Genomic DNA, 20,038 nt, shown 5'->3' with positions numbered 1-20,038 from the left:
CCCTGCGCCTGCCACCTCTGCCCCAAGAGGTACACTATCTGACCCTGTTACACTTAATTCGATCTACGCACCACACACCATCTGCTCCAAGCGGTAATTCCCCATACGCCCCCTCATCCCCCCACTGCCCCCAACTCACCATAGTCTTTGTTCTAAGTGGTTTGTTCCCCCACCCATATCACACACTAGGGAGTGACTCCTCCAGGGAGCAGGGGCTCCTCGGCGGTATTTACAAACCGCTTCAACTAATAGCCCTCACAGCAAAATGCTATTCCAAATTATACTATTTTACTAATGTCATAAATTTGAAAATTTAGATGGATGGATATTTTGTAAAGTTTGTAGCATAAACGGCTGAACGGATCTGGAAGTAATTTGGTATAGATGTGGAACATAGTCTTACTTTTTTTTATTCTAAGCGGACGAAGTTGCGGTCGAAAGTTAGTCTTAAATATTTTCTTAAGAACCGCATACAATTAGATAGATGTCTAAATTAAATAACGTTTCAGTATTCAGCCGTCAATGGATTGATGTAACTTTTCAGGTTTCGCAGAAAGTCCGTCCTCAAGGAGCATATGAAGAAAGTACACGGAATGGATTTAATAACAAGAAAGGTATTGTTTACTTTGTTATTGTAAAATACTTTACAATATCTATACTAATATTGTAAGATTGAATTTTTATTCTAATTAGGAATATCGCATATTTTCCATATAAATGAGGTTTATTTTCCATTAAATTTCAGATGTTCTTCAAAACCCTACCAAAGCTAACAGAGACGCAGCTGAGGCACGCCAAAGTTGTACTTAAGAGCGAGGAGGCGCTGCTGCGTGACGTCACACCGCTCGCGTGACGTCACACCGCTAAAGTATACACCATCTCAAATATGTTGCCGGCTCGGGGACAGGTGTAGTTTATGAAATGCTATAGGTTTTGCCCGGTTTTGTAAATATCGACGAAAATACTGATCTGCAAATGGATAGGTATTTGGAAGTGTTTGTAAGACAATAAATTATTTTATGTTACATTTTTTATTAAATTATTACAATGCAATGATTGTTTCATTTTTTTTAACTAAGCAAAAATACTATTGTTTGTTAATTAAATGTTTCTAATAAGAAATTTTGTTGTTTTCCTTCTATTTCAACTAATTTAATGTAAACTGAAAAGCAGTAGGTAAATAATCATTTTTCATTTTCTCTTACCCCAGTTACTAACGGCGTTAAGATTTTCTTAATATAAAATACTTCTATCTTCTTTCTTCCAAAATACTTTCTAAATACTTTTTGCTTTAAAAATAAAGAGAATGGGAAATAAAATGACCAATTTTTAATAAGAAATAATGTTTTATTACGCACTTATTATTTCAACCAAATGTTTTACGAAACACTATAGCATAATGCATACACGGCCGTTAGACACGAAACATGTTTCGCAGCATCTCACGCTACGAAAATACAAAAATATTAAGCGGTTTATTTCAGATAAACTAACGGATACCTTATGCAAGTTTAGCACTGAACATAACCGTGGGCTTACACTGAACCACAAATAGTTAAATGATATATTTTTACATATTTTAGTAATGGAAACGATAAAAATAAGACACATAAAAAAACTGAAACTTATTCACTTGTTTAGGAGTGAATTTAAAAAAATATTTACAGTCTGTTTACAAATAATTTAACGTGATGACGTCAGAAGCCTTGCATTTAAGTTCGCATTTTTCAATCACTTAAGGCTCTCGCTAGTAAATTCGGCTCAGAAACGTTAAAATTTGCTTAAAACGTTCATATAATATCACGTTATCACATCAAATTATTTCAATATTAATATTCCGAAAAGATTTTGTATAGAAACTGGAATAAAAAAAAAATAAAACTAAGTATGAAGATAAGAATTGTTTTTGATAAGATCTTCGTATATTAGGAATATGTCCAGTGCATTTTACATCTAAGAAAAAGCATTTAAACCTCTATTCTCGACCAACAATCACAATGTTGAAACATTCACCAAAACTATTTATTTCTCCAATACTGATTTTACCCTAACAGTGGTCCAAAAATATCTAATACCATTCCTAAACGATCAAGTAGAAAAATACATCAAATATGCTTCACAGAAATCTAGCATTTTTTTTTCTCAATTTTTTCTCACTTTTACATTGTTTCATACGTGACGTACGGCGAAATATTGCACAGACCAGTGATTTTCAAACTTTTCGTGTGAAATGCAAAATGTTATTGCTTTGTCTACCCCATTTTAAACTAGGTCTTTTTATGCACTAATTTGAGAATCTCTGGTCCTATTATCAAGTCTATTTAATAAACATTCTAATACAAGTCTACTGTAATAGAAAAGTAATTGGCGGTAATTCTATTCGGAACTATTTTAAGGTACTGAACACTATTACGAATTTACTCTTTAATTTAATAACGGCCTAACAATGTTATTTAGCTAAGCGATTATTTTTATTGTTGTTATGCCAATTAATTTTCTATAATCGAAACAAAATTGATTTCAACTCACACTTTTCAATGAAAAGAGCGGTTGGTTTCATTTAAAGACGGATTTTAACAAACATTTGCAATTTTAAGGGCCTGTCCCAACACTGGCTGTTAGAGGCACAGATAGGTTAAAAACAAAATACGATGTTACCATCACATATTTTACACGTTGGATTGTTATCTGACAATTTACAATTTGGTGGGACAGGACGTAACAGTTTTAAAATCTAGAAATGCTTTCCAATGCCAGTTCACATTTAGGCCATATAAATTCATTACAGCATTCGTACATTTACATTTATTGGTGTTAAAATTGACTTGTGATCCTTTTTATAAGTGAAATAACGAAATATTCAACTTATAAAACGGGTCGCAGACACGTGAAAAAATAATTACATGGCAACATGGTCTTAATCTAGACAAATTTGAAACGCCTAAATTTAGCAGACTATTCACATATGTAAAAATAATTGTTTTTTTCCACTAACGGGCGTGACTTATTGAACTTTTTAAATATATTAAAAATATCACTAGTGGCAGTAATAACGCTCCTCGTAACCTCACCGACAAATGTTTTATATTTAAATATATTATTGTAATAATAATTATTTTGTTATAATTATTAAAACAATAACCTCTGATATATCGCATTGAGCATCACTATAATTTCTTGAGTCCATCATTTGTCTATGAGAACAAAATGGCCGACTTTTAGTACACATGGAGGCGGTTTCCGTTGACATGCACGTGCGGATTATATACTAATTGCATCGTACATACCTCATTATTCATACTTTTAATATTACAATAGTCTATGATATTACGTACTTGGAACACTTGAATTTCTCGAGTTGCAATCACTGTTTAAAACAAAATGTTCCCAAAGTACGCAATCGAATGTTTCGTAAATAACGTTCGTTAACTAATGATGTTACATTGAAGCTCGGACTGCACTCAGGCAATAAACACAATGCACGTTACAGTAAAATACAAGGTTAAATGTCACTAAGTATTACATTAAAATAGAAACAATAAATGAATAATAAAACGCCGCTCCTTCAGTATAAAATCGTCGCCGCTATCGGCAGCTCACACTCGATAAGGAATATAAAGTTTAAACAATTCTACGTGAATAAATGAGAATTGACATTACAAATACGAAGGAATCGTAAAGTATTCATAACTAAAGCTAGCGATCACAAATTCTGACGCATATTAAAAAAAAAACGAATTCACCTCCGCGACTAGTTTCCTCGAAACGTAAAACAAAATCGAAAGCGATTGTACAGCAGAGAGGAGGAACGCGTCCGTTCCCGAGCGACTCTTGAAAAATCAAGTAATCCAAAAAAAAGTTCTATACTAAGGTACTTATCACAGGTAAGGGGACAAGAGAAATTAAACGGCGTTCTCTCGCTGCGGCTGTTACAACTAATACAACTTAAGGTACACCCGCCCGAGCGGCGCCATCCTCCGTAACTAACATTACATGGACTATTCCCTACCGTCACCCCGCTCCGTCCCCACGTGGGAACAGATGAGAATAGAAAGTTTCAGCCGTCCCACCCTTTGCGACGAGGGGTTGGAACTTACTTTATTTTAAAACGGTTCCATCTGTCGCCTTATTGCTGATAGTGGGACTAAAAGGTAGGACGGATGAAACTTTTTATTCCCATCTGTTCCCACGTGGGGACATAGCGGGGTGACGGTTGGGAAGAATCCCATTACATTACAATTGTAAGCCCAATGCGGCCGCGGCCGGCTGAGATCGGTTACTTATGCGTAGGTCGCGGCGTGGGGCCGCACGCCCCGCACGCCCCACACATCCCCCTCACGCCCCACACTCGCCCCTCACGCCCCACACACGAACTCCCAATAAGAATTATTCGTTTGACAAAAATATACTATTTATCGTGTGTGGGGCGAGGGGGCGTGGGCGCGGCGCGGGGGGCGGCTAGTCCCAGCCGTTCTCCTTCACCATGTGCGCCAGTTCTATGATGAACTTGCCCTCCTTGTATTTCTGACTCGACTCAAATGCGTGCTCCTGGAAATGAAAACAAAATCATAAAGTAAACATGCAAATAAACTGCGAGAACCGAATATTTACTTAAAAAATAGTATTTAGACCTTGGTTTAAAGGCACTGAAAGCGCTAAATATTGGATTTTGATATTGGAAGGACTTTTAGTTCTGGATTTTTGTATGTATTGAAATAACTCAAAAACTACCGATTTGCCGATTAAAAAATAATTATTAGCCATTAAAAAGTTACATACATTATCAGTGAGTAACATACGCGATGACTTTCTTACTTTTTGAATTCCACGCGGATAAAGTCGCAAGCAACAACTAGTACAGGGAAGGTAGACAGTGTTCGGATATTTCGCGGTACTATTAGATTAATAATCGTTTTTACTAACATATTTCCATCCGAGCATGGTTTTGCAACACTCGCAGTAGATATCGGCGACAGCGTGCAGCCCCGTCAGCAGCACGCGCTCCTCCGCCGGGCCGCAGCCCACGTTCACACTGCAACAACATACAACATATTACAACAACAATACAACACTGTTGGTTGTTGGCTTAAATTGGATAACAATGTTGCTTAAAGAATACGTGTTGTTCCCTTTGCAATGAAATGTTAAGATTATCGAATGCATATCAATTCATCCACACGAGAATTCGCAGTAAACGACATGTAATTGTGAAATATCCGACTCTCAAGCCTTGAAACGAATGAATTTTAACAATAATGCGTTATTATAAACGTGTGAAATGCAAACACGAGGGTTGTGCAACAGTCGTCAAATGTCGCCGCTCGTCGTGCGATGCCATGAATTATTTTGTCTCGAAACGCAATAACTAGTGCTAATAATGACTTATTACTGAAAATAAAAGTAATAAATCGCACTAAAGTCTTAAAAGAAACTAAATACTATACTTAAAATGTTAACAAAAAGTTTATTGAGGATGTTTAAGAAAAATCTGTTTTAAAACTTATCAAATACAGTTATATCATAGAAAATAGTCTTGAGTGAAAATCTCAGAACTCTAATTAAAGATGACAGGGGAGATTTAAACAGTGAGATTCGTGTATTAAGGCAACGAAAGCGGATGTAACCACGACCCGCAAGGACTTTCACCCGCCGAGCCTCTCACTGGAGAAATCTCCAAATCGTTAATGTCTCATTACCTTGCAATATCTACATTAACTTTCTATAATGATATTGGAAACATATTTAACTGTTTAAGGATTACATCCACTGGAACATGATTAAAATTTAAATTGTAATAAAATTGTTATTTAAAACTACAAAATACTCACACTGAATTGAAAAGATACGCGCGCCCCTGGCTGCCCTGGAACGACTAGAAAAATAACACAAACTATATTAGGATTACATTTGTATCATGAATATTGACTATTATGAATAATTTTCATTCATGCAAATAGGTTTACCTGGATTGAACAAATTAGAATAAGCTTTATAGAGACGATTTATAGATTAAATAGCAAAAGACTGTATTCCATTTAGTACATACAAGAATGGTGGTATTACCTTCGAGATGAGCTCGTCGTGGCTGGCCAGGTGCGCGCGGCAGTGTATGCAGCTGTAGGTGCGGTGCGCCGGCGGCAGGTAGGCCTGGAAGGTCTTGACCGGCGCGCGCGCGGCCGCGCCGGCGCCCTCGCCTGCCACCCCGCCACGTTTACTCACCCCGTCACGCATGAGTGCCTGCTAGCTAACACACAGCCCCGTCAGCAGGGGCCCCCCTGCCCCGCGACCACTGCGCCCGCCCCGCCCTAGCCCCGCCCTCTCGCGTCCGCCTCGAAGGACCAACAATTTAGTATTTGTTCTACATAAAGACATTAATAGAAGGTGTCACTTTAAATAATTTGGAATATATTTACCAAGTAATGAATTGACGCAGTGTATAATCCTTTAATGCTAGCCATTTCATCAATTAACAAATTATAATGAAAACTACGAAGTTAATTTAAGTTAAAAATATTGTCTTAATTTTTTGTTGTTTGAAGGAATCGTATAATCTTTGTTGAATTTAAAAACGTTCTTTTAAGTGTAATTTGTATGCTAATTGATTAATTTAAAATATCAAGGCTATTGACTTCATTTGTAAATAACGGTGACCTATTTAATAAAGCAGCGGTAACTCAAGGCCATTATTTTTTTGCTAAATTAAAAATTCATATAATTTTTTTATCTAGTTTTTATATGTATTTATCTACTAAAACAGTTCTAAAAATATTACTCGTTCCCTAATACCAAAAATGATTTATACTCTTTACGTAAAGTACCATGGAGTTTTCTTAAAATTTTAGGTCTTTATGCTCTCTATAGTGTTTCGGGCGAAGGGCGTGAGCGTTCGCAGTGCCCGCGAGGCAGTTTACACCAACAGGACTCATGCGAGGTATTAGTGCATATCTATCTATACTATCCGACAAAAAGTATCACATCTCAGTTCTTTAACATTCAACATTTACATTAAAGATGAGAGATACGACACTCTTCGACGGAAGAGTTCATCATTGAGCAGCTACAAGTGTCGAAGTAATAAGGGCTGGTTCTCACCTGGCGGGCGCGCGCAGCACGCGCCGGCCGCCCACATGAGCCGCCGCCGGCGGTCAGCTGCCGCGCGCGCTGCCCCCCCGCGCGCCGCGCTCCCCGCTCGCGCCCGGCCCCGCCACCCTCTGCAACACAACACAACATCTTACAACATTGTATACAAGTGAAAATTACTTAAGTGAAAGTATATTTAATACATAGGTTAGGTATACAAAATGAGTCAGATGAAAACAAAAGGCACGCGGTTCAGGCTAAGCTCCATCAGCGCTCGGCCACTTCAAGTCCAGTGAATCTGTAAATGCCTCTTCAAGTCAAACAGTGGTAATTCAGTCACAACATTTAATAAGGAAACCAAAGGGATTAAATACCAATAAATGTATTTATTTTTGGTATCGCAATATTTTTCTTATCATCATTTTCAATCGTAATTATAAGACGCTCATTAAACTGTAAGTATATCGAGTGGCCAGTGGGCTGATATCTCTCGATCGATAGTCGGAAATGATTACACGGTGGATGTGATGACGCGGCGAAGGCGACGGTTCAGAAGCGGTCAAGTTAGCACCCGGCAATGGCCGTGCGGTCAGATTGTTCACCCTAAGTGCAAGCCGCATGACATACAGCGGGTACACACTAGGCGTTTTTAAAAACAAAACGTCGATTTTAGACATAGAAATATAAAGCCTGCATCAGCAGTGTGTGTGTGTGTGTGTTACTGCTGCACTCTGTCGTTAATTGGTCACTAAGGGCCAACCCAGTGTACTGAGAACATATCGCTTGTGCAAATCAGTGTATGAGAATGGTTTCTAAAACGCGCGTCCCTGTATCGTTACTAAGACGCCTAGTGTGATATATCTTTATATTGCCATGTGCACTTAAAGTATGTTAAGTGCGGAACGGTTTCAGTAAACTTTTTAATATTCATTTTGCATACGACACAAGTATGATTATTTCGAATAAAGTTCTTGCTTTCTCGATCTTGCTACGTAAATCGAAATTATTTAAAAACTTCCCGTTATTTTTACGCTGATAGCTGTAACTACTTAAAAAAAAACTGTACCCAAAGGTTGGTGCTTTTATAGTTTCCAACGGGAAATTGTAATTATATATATAATATAAATTAATACTTCCTCAACATTGGAAAACGCAGCTGTTCATATACTAACGACACAAATTTGATTTCGCTCTGCGACGATTCGTTCCGTGCGCTATTTTTGAACTCTTAACTATAGGTATGTACAAAGTTGGTTGCTAACCATGAAGGTGTTACAAAAAATACCTTTTATTATTTTCGTTGATTGAACTCTAGGCTGCCAAATTGTAGTAGTAATACAAAAAAGTACATTTTCGAGTTATTAATTGGTGTAAAAAATATGTTAGGTACAGAATTCTATTAATGTTTTCAAGTAGCGCTCTTTAGTAAGCCAAAACAACAAGGTAAGGGTTTTCGATACTCGAAATAAAAAACGGGAAAATAAGGAGTAAAAGGTTAGCGTGGTATGGGCATGTTATGAGAAGGGATGAATCGCATGTAATAAGAAGGACGTTAGTTATGAATGTGGAGGGGTACACCGATAGATGGAGACCTAGAAAGAGATGGATGGATTGCGTGAAAGGTGACATGATCAAAAAGGGAGTGGTGACTGAGATGACGGATGACAGAGTTATTTGGAGGACGAAAACCCGGTGCGCCGACTCTACGGGAGTAGGATAAGGCAGGGAAGATGATGAAGTAGAGCTTTTAGGGGGCGATGCCAAAAGGCAGTTTCTACTTTATCATATTAGAAAAAATGTTTGTTTTAGTTAAATACAATTAAATAACGGTTAGATTATTTCACTCATTAAATAACTGAGACTTCACAGTTTCTTGCATTACTGTGTTAATTAAGGTTATAAACATTCACGGTCAATGCTTCTGGTTACACATTAACAATTGCACTATCGAAATCTGTTCAAAAACATTATGCCTCTCTGTTTTTACCAAAGGTACGAAAGGGACGATATATGTGTTCCGTAGCATAAATAAATTAAAAACATCGGTCGACCATATTGTCAGGAAATTAATGAACACAAAATAAGGATAATTCAAATAAATACTCAATTGCGCATACTGACAAAGTTCATTGACCCGGGACTGGTCAATGCTCCTGATAGAAAAAATATCAATGTAATTCCGATAAAAGCATTTCAATTAGAATTCGTCTTGTACTGATTTATTTACGTTATCAAGTCGCGTTTATTCTCCGTACCTTTGGAAATTGGCGATATCAATTAAATAGACGGTTGAAGATATGTTTATTATTTTACTTATTACTGATATGTTCTTCGTGATCTGTCTGTGACAGTAGGTTTTTACTGCTAACAATAAATAATTGTATAGATATTTCGACAGTGTAATTCAACGGTAATTCAAATCATAAATTAACATAAATTACATATGAAATTCAATATCAGTTTAGTGGTGTATTTAAATACCTTTGTGTAATACGCCAGTCTAGACTGACCTAGGCCTAGATTAGACTAACAGGATTGTGTCTATAATCTGTCGTCGGCGTAAATCCCTGATGTTCCATTTCAGCCTGTTTGCGGAATAAACGCTCGCCTTAGCACTTTCACACGAGGGCAGTCACAGTGATGCAGAACAGAGCGACACTGCAGTACTGCAACGCAGAGAAAGAACCGTTTTGCGAGTGCATTCAAATAATAGCAGTTGCATACTGTTCTGTCCTCGTGTAAGCATAACGCAGAAATCTGTGCCTGGCAGGTTTTTCCTTCGTCAATGTAAACCAACGCTAATGTTAAGATGGTATCTGAGATCGCGTGTGGTTATACCAACTAGGGCGATGTTTGCTTAATTTAATGAGAAGAAACAACTTCGTAGTTGCTCACACGCTACGGAAACCTTCGAGAATTCTAATTGTAAATTTACATAAAACGTAAATGAAAAAACTTGTAACAAATTACTTGATCTATTTTTAGCGCAAGAATATTCGTTTTGTTTTATTTGTACAGTACTAGCTTTCGACCACGACTCCGTCCTTGTGGAATAAAAAAAAAACAAAAGTGAGTAGCCTATGTGTTCTTCCAGACTATACTCTACGTCTATGCCAAATTTCACCAAGATCCGTTCAGCCATTTAGGGTACAAACTCTAACAAATATTCATCCATCCATCTAAACTTTCGCATTTATAATTAGTATGAAGTAAGATTAGATTAAACAGGAATTATAGGAATTATATATATTAATAAGTAAATGATAAGGAGGTTAATGATGTTTTTAACCATAGACTAAACAGCTGTCATGTTCTCCGAAATCTGAACCTTCATAGACCATCTTCAAGTTTTTACTTCCCAAAGATTTTCTAGACGTTCTATTGTTAATGGTTATATCACATTATAAATATGTCATTACGATAATTAGCTATGTGAATAGGAACACACGTGGGCCTAGAATTACATCTACATACGTATAATGGAACAATTTTTTTATACAATAAACTTGATTTACATAATAATTATTGAATGTCACATTTTTTCCCCTTTGTTTGTAAAACATTCATACATTTAAACGCTTACATTCGTCTATAAATTAGCTAATACGAATAATTGAACAGTTTTGTCTATTATACTTAATTATAGGAAGAAAACATAAACATCTTTTTGCATGAATTAACATGCAATACACAATTACAGATACCTCTCATGTTTTAAAACCATTACATTATACTAATACGAGCTGTTGCCCGCAACTTCGTCCGCGTGGTATTGGAAAACATACGAACTATATAAATAACAAAAATCTACGTATCCCTCGGGAACCGGACATTTCTCGGGGATGAAACTTATCCCATGTGTACTCCAGACTTTGTTTTATATCTGTGCCAGATTTCAATAAGATATGTTGAACCGTTGCAGAATGATTGAGTAAACATTAAAAAACTAAATTAAAGAATCCCACGGGAACCGTAACTATTCCCGGGATAAAAAGTAGCCTATGTGTTCTTCCAGACTTTGCTCAAAACCTGTGCCAAATTTCACGGAGATCTGTTCAACCGTTTAGGCTACAAACGCTAACAAACATCCATCCATCCATCCATCCATCTAAACTTTCGCGTTTATAATATTAGTAAGAAGTAAGATTATAAACGCAAAAGTTTGGATGCATATTTGTAGGCTAAACGGCTTAACCAATCTTGATGATAGTTGACATAGATAAAGAGGATAGTCTGGAAGAACACATAGGCTATCCGCTTTTGATTTTTTAATGCCAAGCGAACGAAGTCGCGGGCGAAAGCTGGTAATTTAATAAACTCGAAGTGTAAATTTGTAAAAAACTTCCGAACACTCTCTAGTACTCTATATCGTTTGAACATGACATAAAGTAAATAAACTAATAAAAGTCCATTTTTTAGAGATCGCAACAATTTCTTAACCGTTGCGATTTATTTTGATTCGTCTATTTATACGCTCAAGTAGCAAATAGAGTGGAATTGGGACAAAAACTATTTGCGTTTCCTATTGCGCGGCCGTTGACACGCTCTTGTCAATGACACACTGATCTGTGACTAGCGTAGTTAACATTGTGTGGATATCGTGTTGGTGTTGACGACATTTGGTACAGTCCACGCCAATTTATTTAATAAATATAAACGTGCGAAGTAAAGCTCGATTAATAACTTCACTCAAAGACATATATAGTTTAGAATTCCAGAATATCTATCTATACATATAATAAAATTGAAGTGTCTGTTTGTAATATCAAAAGAAAAATTAGATTTCGGGAAGATGATGTATTTACGTCGCTGATAACGAAAATCGCATTTAATATTTTCCTGTCCGTCTGTCTGTCTTTCTGTCCGCAAGCTGCGTTTGTTCCGGGTGATCTCCGAAACGGCTGGGCCGATTTCGACCAGACTTTCACTGGAGGGTAGCTGACATAGACGGGCATATTATAGACTAACTTTTTAATTTTAATATTGCGTGGACGAAAGCAACCGCTACTATAACAATATAAAATGTTGCTCATGTAAGTCAAAAGATTTTTTTCTATATTGAAAAAATGGTTAAGTGTCAAAAACAACTTCTAAGAGCCACCAAGTAGTGTTGTAAGTACAAACAGCTGTAAAACTTTCTTGTTCTATGTTATAACTACAGAAAAATATGTAACTGGCAATAGATCATTTGTATTAATTCACTAGATCCCCTTCATCGTAAGTGGACTTTAGTATCCTTTGTGCGTAGTATTAATGATATCTATAAGACAATTCTCACGTCATCTAAAGCCCGCTGTCACGCTCGTGACGTACTGCGGGATATGACGGTTATCAATCAACTGACGTCACGGTAGGCTTTATTTCATTATGTGCCTACTCCAGGTACTATAAATCAACCTTTATAAACAACTTCGCCTGCCTGAAATTGTGAAATAGTAAAAAAATAGCCTATGTTACTCACAGATAGATTATCTTTCCAACGGTGAAAGGATTTTTAAAATCGGACCAGTAGTTTTTGAGTTATTTCAATACATACAAAAATAAAAATCTTTACAATATTAGTATAGAAGTATAGACTAGGCTTTTTACGTGAATGTATAGGGGCGGAATAAAAAAAAAACCTAGTACGTAGCCGTGGTCTTCCCTACTGTTCTATATCTGTGTCAAATTTCATCGATTTTTGTTAAGCAGTTTTGGAGATATGAAGGAACATCTATCCATCCAAACTTTCTCATTTACAATATTCGTGTAATATAAAAAATTACAAAATTATTTTAAAAGATAAAAGAACAAATTTAAACATTTTACGTGTATCCGATCTGAACTCAATTCAAAGGTGAAAAGGTCAGGTTTAAATGGTGCAAACATTGACAATAAACATAAGGATTATAAATATATATCATAAGAAAAAATGACAATAATAAAAAACATAAAAGCTTTCAGATTAAAGACAGATCTATGCCTTTTTCATAAAAAAAAAATAACAAAGCAGTACGCACACATAGATTCGATAGTTTCACAGCTGCGTAGTCCGTGATAACATTGATAACATCCACATGTAAATAAACAAAAAGTCGCGTTGTGTTACTGGCCCACATACAAAGGTCGCTAACCCTCGCGCCGCGCCTCGCCCGCGCCCCCTCCACACCCGCGCCAGCAAACAACGCAGTTTGTACAAGATTATACTAAGCTCTTTGATATTGTTTGTTGAAGGATTAGCACGTTATTTTTTTTACTTTTTAGTTTGTTTAATCTGTTAAGTGTGTCGGCGGGAAATAGAAATGTCTGTTCTGTTTATAGTTTTGCTCTATGGTCACTTTCAAAGTGGTCAAAGAAGATATCAAACGTCAAAAAACATTTAGATTTAAGATCCAGACTTTCATGTCCCATAAAATCAGGAAAAACTAAGTATTATTTCTTTTATGTTTTTCGATAAAACAAAATTCTTTAATTTTTACTTGCCACAGATAATATAATACTGTGCTAGGTATTATCTACTGCATAGGAATGTATGTCGGCCAGTGCCAATTTATTCTCGCTAAAATAATCCACTTTCCGTATTATTCATACAAATATGCAATAAACAGTTTGTATGAAGGAAATTCCACTGTGAGGCGACAATTCGATACGTTTAAGAAAACTCGGTCAAACATACTTGAGAAGTTTCCGTTGAATCGCAACAGGAATGTGGACTCTATGTGTACAAGATACGTCATATTTTTGCATAACTTCCGTTCCCGGAGTTGCTTCGCTGGAGCGGAATTCAGGAACAAACAAACCAATAAATTCACGTATTTCATTTCACAACACTTTCCGTGCAATTGCATTGCTAAAGAGAAAGATATGCACATTTCTCACATATTAATACTATGTACAGTTAGCTGCATAAATGTGTATAAATCCTTTTGGTAAAATTAATTATACTATGGCTTTAAAATTTGATACAGACAAAATGTGTTTATAAAAATTTCGTCGCGCGATTTTGAGCTAAACTATTTAACTACGTCGTAGTCTTAGACTCCAAAAATCAAACAAAAAAATGGGACCCACCTGCAAGTATTACCTTTCGGATAAAAAAAGAATTGTCAAAATCGGTCCACTAGCGGCGGAGTTATGCCGTAACACACATAAAAAAAAAACGTATCGACGAATTGAGTACCTCCTTCTTTTGGGAAGTCGGTCAAAAATGAATCACGCATGAATGGTTATTTTGCTAATTTCTTTTTTGTCGTGTTTGTTATTGTCAGAAGGGTCTTATAAAAAAATAAAGATTAAGTCACAAACTAAGAGTATAGTCTGGTAGGTTATTTGTTAAGTTCGCTTACAATATAACAATTGTGCTATAGGTTTTTTTAATGAAATGGTGGCAAAGCATTCGACTTACGCCAGTAAATATCAAATGTTTCCAAGACACTGAAACGACTGTTAATATGTAAAAGCGTAATTTATAAAGGCTCGTTTGAACTCCAAATTTCATTGGAATTTCGACGTCCATCAGATCGTAAGCACGCGAAGCGGAGTATGTTGTTTCGTTTCGGTATTCGGCCGTTTGTTTAATATTATTTAAAGTTAACATTTGAGAGTTGTAGAAGGAATTTGCGGCTGATCCGCGGGGGATGGCTGATATTGATCTTGAAATGACCGATTTAGCCGCAAGGCTGCCGGAGATCGTCTTGTTTCTAATTATAGTATAATGAAAATAGAGCGCGCGTTGGCGCACTGCAACTGACAATGTATGCACAGAGCAACTAACGGTGATGGTATTGCAAGATTCAAAGTTTATGACTGCTTGGTTTGCGCGCATTAAAAGATAATGTTTACGTTCAGTTGATACCTTAAATTGTTTTTTGCGTAATGTGGAAAGAGCAGGATCGAAATTCCGAGTCGCCATAAATTGCTGTTTGCACTATACATTTTAGGTTATGTGATAAAGCATTTTTATATAGTTAAATTCCCTTTGATTATAGACTTGTTTTCAATGTTGTATTTTGTTATGTCATCGCATGAAGGCGTCTTGTAAACATTGTTTGAGATAACCTTTTATAAATTATCTTCGCTTCGTGTTTTACGTTTTTAAACAATATTAAAACATTTCGTGTATAGTTTTTTTTTAATTTCCATTCGCTTTATGGTTTTATAGCCGTGTGAAATTTAAAAAAAAATCAATAATTACAAAATTGTGAACTACACAATTCGTTTGCGTTATTGTATTTACGATATTAATTTTAGTATATCATTTTATAATAATATGCAAATATGTAAGTATTACATTAAAATCGCCAAATAACCTCCCGTAATTCTTGTAGCAATGCCCCTGAGCCTCTGCCTGTGCTCGCTTGCGTCATAAAAACATACCGACTGATAATGGCAATACTGCCGGCACTTATGCAACGATAACAGCTGTGGCGCATTAAACAATAACAAACCATTCAACACTCTAGCACACAAGGAATAAGGATCAAAATCACTTCACATAACTTACAAACTCTCGGCTCGACACAACTGTGCATTTACATAATCTAAGAGGTTAAACACGATCTAAAATCAATCTAACCTCGTTGATTTAGAGTTGTATTTAGAATAACAATGTGCTTACAAACTCTTATGGATAAGGGATATTTGCAGGGCTGTAAAACTTCCGCGTATGCATGTGTAGACGTAGACTGAATGCACCTTAACACTAGTGAATAAGGTCTAAATTCGATATTACTGATTCCACTAAGAACTCAAGTCTTAATCCGTTCTTCGTTTTTAAATGTCATAATATTTGTTTAGTACTCATTGTATCAGATATTATCGCATTTAAGAGAGTTTAAACAGTTTAATGTACTATCTATACTATTATAATAAAGCGTAAACACACAATTCTTTGTTGCCTAAGATGTCAGCGATTACACCATATTTTTGAATACTTTTTTTAATAAAAAGCCCTACACTTACGTCACGCTTTAGGCTATATATTTTCACGCCATTAAACTTAGGAGGTAAATATTTTGGATAGAAACCCTAATGTGGGAAAGAGACCATAAGTTGTTGCCAACATCAAGGAAGCAAGATTGCCAAGGTTTGTCATGTTATGTGATTTTGACATTTGCTATTGGTAATTTGACAAATGTAAAAATAAAATTTTCATAATTTCATGCGGATGAAGCCGCACGGGAACAGCCAGTTGTATAATAAATCAAATTGCAATACGTTTATTTACGCGTTTAATATTAAAAATAAGGTTATCCTACGCAACTGACATTCACAAATACAATTAAGTTATTGTGTTAAAGTAAATTTGTAGATTCAAATTAATTGTTTAAAATACAATAAAAGAATTAAGATTTTATGAACATGTAAGTAACTATTTCTCTTTATTGTTTGTTTATACATAGAAGTAACTTTCATGTTTACTGTCATTTCTCTCCCAAGTAGTGTTGGCGACAGGCAGTCGGCCTTTTTTCGTAAATTAACAAATTTTGAGCTTTATAAAACTTACGCGCTGGATCTATGTGGAAGGGGTGACCAGGGAAATGAGAAACATAAAGAAAAATTAATTTTAAATTAAACTAATCAGTAGATTACTTTGTTATATACAAATAGACTATTAGTTGAACATAAATCCCAGTTCTCTGAAAGCTATACGTCATAGCACGGGTTTCCACATAAAGGACCTCAAAGCAAACATATAAAAGGATGGTGTTAAAATTAGAAACACGTGAACATATAGTAATTGCTTCCACTCGCCTGGAGAGTTGACATGTGACGTAATACACGTGCAAGTGTACTGTCACGAACACATCTGTGTCACAGTCGGGGACATTTATTTCCTACCCACATCGATATGACTTCACCTTATAGTCAATATCTTGTTTTATTCGTATTCTCTGGTAAATTTGAGGCATTTTTTGGTGGTGTTTTTAAATGAATATAACTACGACTAATAGTTGTTTATCGTATAAACACGACTATCGAATATCGTTTATCGATTACAAATCGATTTAGATAACACACATTTCATAAATAGATAACATTTATAAGAAAAACAAATACATTTTTGTTTTAAATAATAACAATGATTTGACTAAATTCAGAACATCGAGGTTAGACTTAGTACTTACTAGACATATATCTATATTTAAACTATTCGTATGTCTATATATTACTAAGTACGAGAATGGCACGTTTGCCAAGACATGCTACAAGATTTGTTATTTTAAACTTCACTAACATATACTTAAGAGTTATATTCGACTGCAAAGAAACAGCAGTGCTGTGTTGACTTGGGTGACTAATCGGATCTCGTGACCGTTATCCATTTACTGAAGAAATTGACAATAGATTCTTGAAATATAGCCATACTAGCTGTTCCCTGCAACGCCGTTCGCGCAGAATAAAAAATACCTTAGTAAGAAGTCTATGTCTTCTAGAATAGTCTAGAATATCAGTCCACCTATCTAAACTTTTGCATTTATAATTAGTTATAGTAAAAAGTACGTGTTTATAATCTTTGTTAATGTATTCTTGTGCTGTCAGAAATGTAAAAACGAGTTATCTAAAGGTTTCCTTCGAATATAATAGTCATAAAACAAAAGTTATTAACAAAACCCACATTTCTGTAAAACTAAAAGTAAATTCAAAGTTTAAGGTCATTTCGACACAGCAACAACGAAAACTACGTTCTACAACGAAAATAGTGAGAACAAGTTTCTACATTCAGATTGTAACAAAACTTATAAAAATGTCAAAATACAATTGTTAAACGTAATTTGCATTAAAAGGTTTTATATCTTTTTTAAAACAAGAAAAAAGATGGCGGCGCCACCGGCGCACAGCTGATCGCTACTCGACAAATTAACGCGCGCCTGTGGTCGCGAGGCCTACGCAATTAAATTAAAACCTCTATTCGATTTCCCGCTTTCGTTAATTGATTGCCAATAAATTGTGCTATTATGATATTGATATTTAACGTAATAAAACATATTTGTTAACGATCACATAAAATTGTAGTGAAATATGATCGTCAATCTTGTTTGATTATTCACTTTATAAAGAAACTTACTGTTATTTGCTGTAGTTTTGTTATTTCGGAAACTTCTCGAAGTAGTAATTATGTGAGAAATTTACCTGAAAATGAATAACACAATTAGTATAATCCTGGAGCATTAATATTTTGATAATAAAAATGCATTTTGTATTATTAAAAAGTGATTTCTTAGATAATGAATCCTAACAATGGAGATATTAACGTTGTAATACATAAAATAAGACAATGCATTCTCACATAATCTTTTTAAAAGTCGGTCAAAGGCTGTGGAAAAATTGCAGAAAAAGTTTGATTATAAGGCGATGATATAGTAACGGCCAGGACGCTAACCGTGTAATAACAACGGAACTTAACAAAAGAATAGAGGCGGCCTACTTTAATTGTTTTAACATTATTTGGACAGTCTATTTCATTAGTAGGTGCATTGTTATTCGCCTTTTGTAACTGTATACGAAAAAAAATTCTCAGTAAACTAGTAAGTGGGCGATTCCTAACAGCTACTGTAACTGTACTTTATAACATGTTACAGAGAAAATTTACCTTTATACGAAAATTATCACTTTTTTGTCTATAAATAAATAACGTAACGTTTAATTTAGTATAATTTCGATTGTTTTTTGTACCCGTTGACCATATCCTTTCGCTAAAGACGGTATGCGTATTTACTTTGGACCAATATAGGGATATGCAAGGTTATTCACTGACGTCGATATCATTTTGTTGTACAACACAGTACATATTGTATCGATTGCCTACTATAAATAGAGTACAGTACTGAACACAGGTACAACACTATAAATAGTGCAGTGTGTCCGCAATTAAAACTATAGTCGCCATCTTGGTGACGCGGGAAATCGAATCGATTTGTTATTGTTCAACAATTATTTAACCGCACAACTAAGTTATCACGTTCTTCTACATATTGTTGCATATATTGCTAACATAGCGTTGTAAGTGATTGCTCGCTTGAGAGAGCGTCAGTAGAGTTTTGAGTCATTATCTTGTTCCAGATTATGTACATAGAAAAGATAGTCTTCGAATAAGTCTGGAATCCTAGTTTACCATATTATTCAATAAAGTTATCAACGTATTCTAGTTTTAATAACAATTATCAACGTATGTAATAAAGTTCGTTGTTCTATATAATGATATCTACAAAGATATGATATCTGCTCAAAACAGTGATGTCGGGAATTCGTAAATGCGAATGGCGCGCAATAACGAATACGCAAAAATCGGATAAACATCAAGAAAACGCGCAAATATACGTGCTAATGAACCCAAGTGTGAAACGAAAATGACACTGGCAGGGATGACAGATAAAGGGAAAATGAGTTCACGGTCATTGTCAGTCTGAAACAACGATCTAGAATTCTCCAATTCACTTAGCAATTTGCTTATTTATCTTAACATGTACACAAAAGTATAGTTAATTAGTCATTAATACGCACCCTTAGTGACCAAAATAACAATTTTGCAAGCAACAGTAGACACTACAGTACGAACTGAATTAGACAGTTGTCCAATGTGGGATTAAAAGTACCAGGAGTGCATAAGTATGTATTGAATTCACATTCTTTAATGTTTTTCCGTCTTGGTTAAATAATCGTGTTATCTCTTTCTACGAGGAATTTATTGGCCATAGAGAAATGCGAGATACAGGCTGATGAAACATTCATAATGTCATAGCAAAAGAACATTGCGTTCCTATATCGGATACTCAAGATACGATACGTCATGGTTGAGGGTTTATAGCCTTTCATATTTAAAACATAAAAACTTGATTTTATTATACTTACGTGTTCAATTAGATTTTAGTGCTGTTGGCAACCCTAGGACTAATTCAATCCGAGAAGGTACTTTTGGGACGTTCGTAGGGTTTGGACAGAACTCGTTTTAAACTTGTGCAGTAAATGCTCTCGTTTC

At 35.5% G+C, this 20,038-nt stretch overlaps 2 protein-coding genes across 4 annotated transcripts in view; one reads left to right on the top strand and one right to left on the bottom strand.

The window, feature by feature from the left end:
* Positions 1-1,053, top strand: part of LOC106099944 (zinc finger protein 674) — a 3,927-nt gene extending 2,874 nt beyond the window's left edge. The window contains exons 6-8 of the mRNA XM_013278637.1: positions 3-29; positions 545-614; positions 746-1,053. Coding sequence (XP_013134091.1) covers positions 3-29; positions 545-614; positions 746-853 — 205 coding nt within the window. The 3' untranslated portion in view covers positions 854-1,053. The remainder of the gene's footprint in view (positions 1-2; positions 30-544; positions 615-745) is intronic.
* A 273-nt stretch (positions 1,054-1,326) lies between these two features.
* Positions 1,327-20,038, bottom strand: part of LOC106099958 (protein yippee-like CG15309) — a 38,878-nt gene continuing 20,166 nt past the window's right edge. For 2 of the 3 annotated variants that reach the window (XM_013278652.1, XM_013278651.1), the window contains exons 2-6: positions 7,093-7,211; positions 6,064-6,244; positions 5,829-5,872; positions 4,924-5,032; positions 1,327-4,548 (exon numbers count right to left, since the gene is read on the bottom strand). In XM_013278652.1, coding sequence (XP_013134106.1) covers positions 4,459-4,548; positions 4,924-5,032; positions 5,829-5,872; positions 6,064-6,231 — 411 coding nt within the window. In that variant the 5' untranslated portion in view covers positions 6,232-6,244; positions 7,093-7,211 and the 3' untranslated portion in view covers positions 1,327-4,458. The remainder of the gene's footprint in view (positions 4,549-4,923; positions 5,033-5,828; positions 5,873-6,063; positions 6,245-7,092; positions 7,212-20,038) is intronic. The other variant, XM_013278653.1, reaches the window with a different exon arrangement.

The sequence above is a fragment of the Papilio polytes genome, unplaced genomic scaffold (genome assembly GCF_000836215.1).
Source record: "Papilio polytes unplaced genomic scaffold, Ppol_1.0 DF824091.1, whole genome shotgun sequence".
NCBI lineage: Eukaryota > Metazoa > Arthropoda > Insecta > Lepidoptera > Papilionidae > Papilio > Papilio polytes.
Note: the sequence above shows the minus strand (reverse complement) of the source record. Positions and strands in the feature narration are given on the sequence as shown.